Consider the following 7,718-nt stretch of genomic DNA (forward strand, 5'->3'; position numbering starts at 1 on the left):
CTTTAGGAAGTACTCAAAACTACTTGCCGGCAAATGATTGCACGTTATCTGTGATCAACATGTCCAGAGTCTGTGTATTGTAGTGTGTATTGGTAGTGTGGATGAGCAGAGGGATCTTGGTGTTCATGTTCACAGATCTCTGAAAGTTGCCACCCAGGTAAATAGTGCGGTGAAGAAGGCATATGGCGTACTGGCTTTTATTGTTAGAGGAATTGAGTTCCGGAGCCCTGAGGTCATGTTGCAGTTGTATAAGACTCTGGTGCGCCCGCATCTGGAGTATTGTGTGCAGTTCTGGTCGCCATACTATAGGAAGGATGTGGAGGCACTGGAACGGGTGCAGAGCGTATGGAGTCAGCTATTACGAGGGGGCATAGCTTTAAATTAAGGGGTGGTAGGTATAGGACAGATGTTAGGGACAGATTCTTTAGTCAGCGAGTCGTGAGTTCATGGAATGTCCTACCAGTAGCAGTGGTGGACTCTCCCTCTTTATGGGCATTTAAACGGGCATTGGATAGGCATATGGAGGATAGTGGGCTAGTGTAGGTTAGGTGGGCTTGGATCGGCGCAACATCGAGGGCCAAAGGGCCTGTACTGCGCTGTATTTTTCTATGTTCTATGTTAAGATGCTCACAACTTTTCAATCATCATCCCCACATTTTACAAATGAAATTTATGCACATCCAACCACTTTGAATGGGCGTCAACAATGATTAAAAGCATAGATCCCGTGAAAGGACTGGCGCAGTCGAGTATAACTGAATCCAGGCTTTACTTGGCCAGTCCCATGAATGTGGTGCAGCTGCTGCTGGCAAGTTTTGTCCTTGTCGGCATTTTGGGTACTACTCCACCAATATGGATGTGTCGGCATCCAATACTGGCCACCGGACATAACTTCTTGCCAACATCTTCATTTTGGAAACCACAGGATGACCCTGGTGGAGTTCAGCCAATGTCTGACGGTGAGCTTTGCTTGGGACAAGCAACTCTTGCTCTCCAAATTAGCATGCTGTCCTCAACGGTGATCTAGTCTTGCGAGGTCCAGAAAGGTTTCAATCCTGGTTGTTATGACCCTTTGTTTCCACCACTACCAGCTGTTCTAGTTTTGCCAGGACGGAATCTTCTTATATACACAGTCTGATACTGTCACAGATGAGCAGAAGGGTGTCCAGAAAGTTTAAAACCAGAATGAACACTTTCAGTGGTGGCACCTGCCATAGTGTATCCACCATTAGCTAGCTTCAGGCATCTGCATTTATCACATGGCCGCCCAGACAGTGTTACAACTTGTCATTGTAAGCACTCAAAGTAAGAGCCCACCACTGCAGGTGGGATAACCCTGTCCTCTTCAGGTAGCCCTAGCTGGGATTGGTGGTCCATTCCCATTACAAATTTATGTTCCTAAAGGTACTGATGGAACTTTCTCACACCAAAGATTACCGCCAAATCTTCCTCTGTGTCAAGGTGTATCTTCATTTGGCATCAGCCAAAGTCTGGGAAGCATATACTATTAGGCATTCCTCTCTGTTGAGCCAGTGAAGCATCGCATGTCAGCATTACATCTCACAATGGGTGATTGACAGTGTCAGTTTCAAGAATACAGTTTGTTCTTGGAAGCGATTTAGCAGGATCCAAGGCAGGAGTGACACCCCTTGTTGTGAAGAAGCAAAAGGAAGACCAGAGAACTGAGGAGTTAAAAGAAAAATACCCTGGAATTTTTCCAGTCTGTGTAGTAACAACGCCTTACTGTTAGAAATCACAGCAAGAAGCAAAAACTAAAGAGAAAGAAGAAAAAGTTGAGGTTCAGTAAGTTGACACCCTGTTTGACGTAATGGTGCAGGAAAAACCTGGACAGGTACAGGGTCAGGCAGAAGTGTTTAGTCCTGAAACGCTAATGGACTTACAACAGAAAGACAAGACAATATGTTCTGATTTCTTTTCTGAATATAGTGCATACTCAGAAAATAAATCAGAACATATTCCTGAGGGTAATTACCTTAAAGATAATCCTACGACAAAAATGGAGACCACGGCAGGTTAGTACAGAGGAGAAGTGGCCAGAAGTGCACCAGACTGGATTGCCGGTAGCATACAGACAGAAATTATTGTGAATAACACATGAATTATCAGTAGGGTCACCTAGGTGTGAGGAAGACTCAGGCTAAGGTACAAAAGCACTTATTGGCCTGGACTGCATAAGTATGTGGTTAAATTTTGTATACATGTCATACGTGCCAAATGGTAGGTAAGCAAGTCACAGGCAGTAATAAAACCAGCACCTTTCTTCCCATTTCTCACATTCGAAGCACCTTTCACGTGAGTTATGCTTGATTGTGTAGGTACCCTCCTGAGAACTAAAAGTGGGAACCAGTACTTGCTAACTACAATGGATGAGTCTACCAGATTTCCAGAGGCGATTCCATTATGGAGCATGAAGACAAAAAGTATGGTGCAGGAGTACGCAGTATGGGCTACCCAGAGAGATTCAGTCAGACCAAGAATCTAATTTTACTGCTAGGCTATTTAAGGAAATCATGGATAGCTTAGGGCATAGAGCACTTTAAATCAAGTGCATATTATCCTGAATCCCAGGGAGCTTTGGAAACGTGGCATCACACCCTGAAGACCATGTTATGAGCGTACTGTCAGGATTACCTGAATGATTGGGATAAAAGTATCCCATTCATATTGTTTACCATTAGAGATGTCCCAAATGAATCTACTCAATTTACTCCCTTTGAGTTAGTATTTGGACATGAAGTGAGAGGGACTTTGAAATTAATTAATGAAAATTGATAGGATTTAAGTCGGAGCTGTCACACCTGGATTACGTATCTGAGGTGAGGGAGAGATCAAAATGGGTAGTTGAGTTAGCTAACAGCACCTTAAGAGGGCATAGCAAAGAATGTACAGGTGACAGATAAAAACTATAAAGTTTGGATGTTTTTCCTTGGGGATGAGGTATTAGTGTTGGTACCAGTGGTAGGAGATCCCTTCAAAGCCAGGTTTAGTGGTCCCCATCAAATTAAGAAAAAGTCAAGTCAGGTAAACTATCTGGTAAAGATGCCGAATAGAAAATAAACTGTATCGGGTATGTCATGTGAATATGTTGAAACTTTACTATAATAGAATCATAGAACCCCAATATAACTCCTACAGCGTGGAAACAGGCCCTTTGGCCCAACAAGTCCACACTGATCCATTCCCCTACCCTATTGTGCTGCATTTCCCCTGACTAATACACCTAACCTACACATCCCTGAACACTATGGGCAATTTAGCATGGCCAACTCACTGAGCCACCATGCCACTCTAGAAAGGGAGACAGGGAACTGGAGAAATAGGTGTTAGTTACTGCCCCACAGACTGAGGAATCAAATCCAGATTTTGTGGAGTTTGATGTGCCTTAAAATACATTAAATAATGAGGAATACCTTGAGGCGTGGGCTAGGTTAGTGAACTATCTGTCTCAGGAGCAAAGAACAGAGTTGGGACCAAGTGGATTCTATTGGAAGTTTGTTCCAAACTTAGGCAGCGTGGTGACACCGTTAAAAGACTTACTAAAGAAGAACACAAAATTTTGGTGGACAGAACAATGCCAGGAGGCATTTGAGAATTTAAAAACAATATTAACCATGACATCCAAATGTTTTGAAACCTTTCAAAGTTTTAATCGATGCTATCGATTTGGGAATTGGAGCTGTATTGCTACAGGATGATGATGATGGGATTGAACAGCCAATTAGCTACTTTTCAAAGAAACTCAACACCCACTAGAGAAAATACTCTACCATTCGAAAAAGAATGATTGAGTTTAGTACTGGCCTGACAACATTTTAATGTTAATGTGACGAACAATGTGTCAGAGATGGTTGTGTACACGGACTACAATCCTCTTACATTCTTGAAAAAATTTAATGACAAAAATATGAGACTATTTTGTTGAAGTCTTATGTTACCGACTTTTAACTTACAAATTCTACATGCTGTGCATCGTAAAAATATGATAGCAGATGTGTTACTGCGGATTTAAAGGAAAATGTCTGGATAAGATTGAACAGATTCCAATGGTTTATATACATATATGCAGAAATTAAAATGAAAAGAATAACTTTGATTAATTACCTATATATTTCATTAAGAATTTAAAACAAAATGAAGCCATCTTTTCATTATGATGGTTCATTTTTTCTTAAGGGGGGGAGGTGTTATGACGTTGAAGGCGTGTACTGTACCTTTAAGAGAGCTGTTCTGAACTGAGAGCTTACAAGCACCTGTGTATATGTCTAGTGGGCAGTCTCACAGTGTATCTGAAAATTGTAAATATGTAACATTTGGCTGTGAATTAGATGCCTGAGTTTTGGTTGCTGTTTTGACAACAATTCAAAATTAATCAATCAGTTTAAATTATGCATCAGGATACTAAAACCCAATCGCATTTGAATTTATTGTTTTTGCCAACATCATACTAATGAGATGATCCAATGTTGGAAGTATAAAAATGTGGGCACTTAGAAAATTGGAGAGAGAGAAACTACCATTGAAACAGATCCAAGAAATTAGGAAACACTCTCTCTCAAAGGTACCTTTTCACATGAAACATACTCGCAGTAAAAATTGAGAAGACAGCCCAGGGAATTCAGCAGCTGGAAGGGTGAAGTCACAGAAGATGATAACGGCTGTGTGGTTTTGAAATTAAGTTCATGTAATTTTAATAAATGTCTTACTGGAACAGCATTTTGTTAGAGAGTTGGAAGCAGGAAATAAGCATTTAAGAGAAAGGGTGGATTAAAGTTGTGAACAGTTGTTATTTAATGTTCATTTTTAGAGTTAAAAAATAAATTGATGTCATTTTCTTTAAATAGTGGAATTTGGGAGTTCTGTGTCACTCACAAGGTGAGCTTGAGCACAAGGTAAACACCCAGGTGAGCTGGATGTTTGGTTTTATTAACAGAGGGGTTCACCTCAGTGTCATAACTAAAGCCACAAATTTGCAAATAATATGAAGACAAGGAGGAAAGAAAGGTTTGTAAACAAGGAGGAGACAAAGAGTTTGTAAAGAAAACAGCTCGGTTAAGTCAATGGGTAAATATTGGCAGATGGAGCATAATATAGGAATATGTGAAGTTGGGAAATTTGTCAGGAAGAATAGGAAAGTTGAATATTATTTAAACTGAAAGAGACTACGAATACTATGGTACACAGGTATCTACGTACACATGATTCACAAAACGTCCAGCATGCAGGTACAGTAAGTAATTCAGATTGCAAATGAAATATTTGCCTTTATAGCAAAGGAGATGATGTTTATAATTCGGGAAGTTTTGCCATAACCATACAGGTCATTAGTGAGACCACAATTACAATAGTTGATACTTGTTACTTAAGAAGGTTGTCACAGACAAAATGTATTTGCTCTGCTGGACTTGTTCACTGTGGTGTTCCCCATGAGAATCAAAATGAAATGTTGAAACGATGCAATGTTATACACTTTTCTGGGATTTGTAGAAGCAATTTGTCATTGTTTTAAAGGGAGCGACAAACAGTACAACAGTGTCGGGGTGGGGTGAGAGAGGGGAGTGAGGGAGAGACAGAGAGAGAGGGGAAGAGAGAGAGAGAGAGAGAGAGACAGAGAGAAACAGACAGGCACAGAGAGGGAGACAGAAAGGAGAGACACAGAGAGAGAAAGAAAGGCAGGAAGGAGAGAAAGTGACAGGAAGGAAGATCCAAGGGAAGGAAAGAGAAGGGAGCAAATTAGAGACAGGAAAGATGCCTATGTAAACTTGTCATCTTATGGTTGCAGCCTCTTGCCAGTGATGGCACTTCAGCTACTTTTTTGCTACACTTTGTTAATGCACCACACAATATAGATCGAAGAGCTCCTGCTAGCGAGAATGGCTTCAGAAAGTAGACCGGTAACTGACAATGATCTTCAACATCCACAAACCCCATCAGCTCTATGCCCACATAAAATGTCTCTGGAGAGAGGGGTGAGAGAACAGAAGCAGTCAAATTAACTGCAAAATGGCAGACCTCACACTCACTTTAGAAACACCTCTTCCATGGTAGTGATTGAAGCTCCATAACTGGCAATTCCCAGCTTCTTCTTTTTCATTTCAAGTTGTGAGAAAAGGTCTTCAAACCTACCGACAAGACAGATGTAAGTATTTTGAATCATAGCACTTTCAAGACAAACCTCTAAAGTAAGGGTTGCTGCTGCTGTGAGTGATGTCCTTAAGACCAATCCCACCGCTGCTCCAAGTGTAAAAAACCTTTGCAGCAAAGTGATTGTCATCGGCATAACAAGAGGTGCTTTTACCAAACAAATGCACACAGACCGACACAAACGTTTGTTTTACACTCACTAGTATTCTCACCAGGGCTGACATGCCTGCGTACTCACTCTACTGAGACCAACATCTCTCACGCACTCACTGAAACCGACCCACCTGTGCGCACACTGGGACCATCACAGCTGGAGCATTGGAAGCTGAGGAGGGACGTGAGAGGTTTATAAAATCATGAGGGGCATAGATAGGGTGAATATCCAAAGTCATTTCCCCAGGGTAGGGGAATCCAAAAGTAGAGGGCATATGTTTAAAGTGAGAGGGTAAAGATTTAAAAGGGACTTAAGGGGCAACCTCTTACACATAGTAGTGATGCATGTATGGAATGAGCTGCCAGAGAAGGTGGTGGAGACTGGTGCAATAACAATATTTAAAAAGCATCTGGATTGGTAAATGAATATGAAAGGCTTAGAAGGATATGGGCCAAAGGCTCACAAATGGGACTAGGATCAGTTTAAGACATTTGGTTGGCATGGGTGTGTTGGACCAAAGGGTCTGTTTCTGTGCTGTACATCTCTATGATTCTATTCCTTTATAACTGCGCACTCACCAAGACAACACACCTGCGCACTCACTCTCACACACTTACTGAAATGGGCACAACTGTGCACTATAGAGCCCAACACATCTGTGCACTCAGTCTCAAACACTTACTGAGAGCCATGCGCCTGTGCACTCACTATCACACACACACACACCAAGACTGACAAAACTCCTCACTTAATCTCACAGAGAAGGACAAGCCTGTGCACTCACTCAAAGACTTACTGAGATCTTCATGCCTGCGCACTCACTCTCTCATACTCACTGAAATTTACACACCTGTGCACTCATCTAGACTGACACACCAATGCACCCAATTGGGGTGGCATGGTGGCTCAGTGGTTAGCACTGTTGCCTCACAGCGCCAGGAACTCTGGTTCGATTCCCACCTTGGGCAACTGTCTATGTGAAGTTTGCACATTCTACGTGGGTTTCCTCCAGATGCTCTGGTTTCCTCCCACAGTCTAAAGATATGCAGGTTAGGTGAATCAGTCAGAGATAAATATAGGGTTGGGAAATGGTTTGGTTTGGTTACTATTCGGAGGGTTGGTGTGGACTTGTTGGGCCAAATGACCTGTTTCCACACTGTAGGTAATCTCACCTATTCTAATCAATATCTCACACAAATCTGCAGACTCACCTAGATTAACACACCTGTTCACTCACTCTCATGCACTCCCTTAGACTGACACACTGAGACGAACACACGCATGCATACACATAGACGGACTCACGTGTGCACTCATTCTCACATACACTGAGACTGACACATCTCAATCAATCTCACACACAGACAGGCACACTCTAGACAGACACACATCTGCACACTCA

At 42.0% G+C, this 7,718-nt stretch overlaps 1 protein-coding gene across 3 annotated transcripts in view; it reads right to left on the reverse strand.

Annotated features, from left to right (window-relative positions):
- abca3b (ATP-binding cassette, sub-family A (ABC1), member 3b) overlaps window positions 1-7,718 on the reverse strand; it is a 110,891-nt gene that overhangs the window by 50,956 nt on the left and 52,217 nt on the right. For all 3 annotated transcript variants that reach the window (XM_043711548.1, XM_043711549.1, XM_043711550.1), the window contains exon 17: window positions 6,042-6,140. In XM_043711548.1, coding sequence (XP_043567483.1) covers window positions 6,042-6,140 — 99 coding nt within the window. The remainder of the gene's footprint in view (window positions 1-6,041; window positions 6,141-7,718) is intronic.

Source organism: Chiloscyllium plagiosum, chromosome 21 (genome assembly GCF_004010195.1).
Source record: "Chiloscyllium plagiosum isolate BGI_BamShark_2017 chromosome 21, ASM401019v2, whole genome shotgun sequence".
Classification (NCBI taxonomy): Eukaryota; Metazoa; Chordata; class Chondrichthyes; order Orectolobiformes; family Hemiscylliidae; genus Chiloscyllium; species Chiloscyllium plagiosum.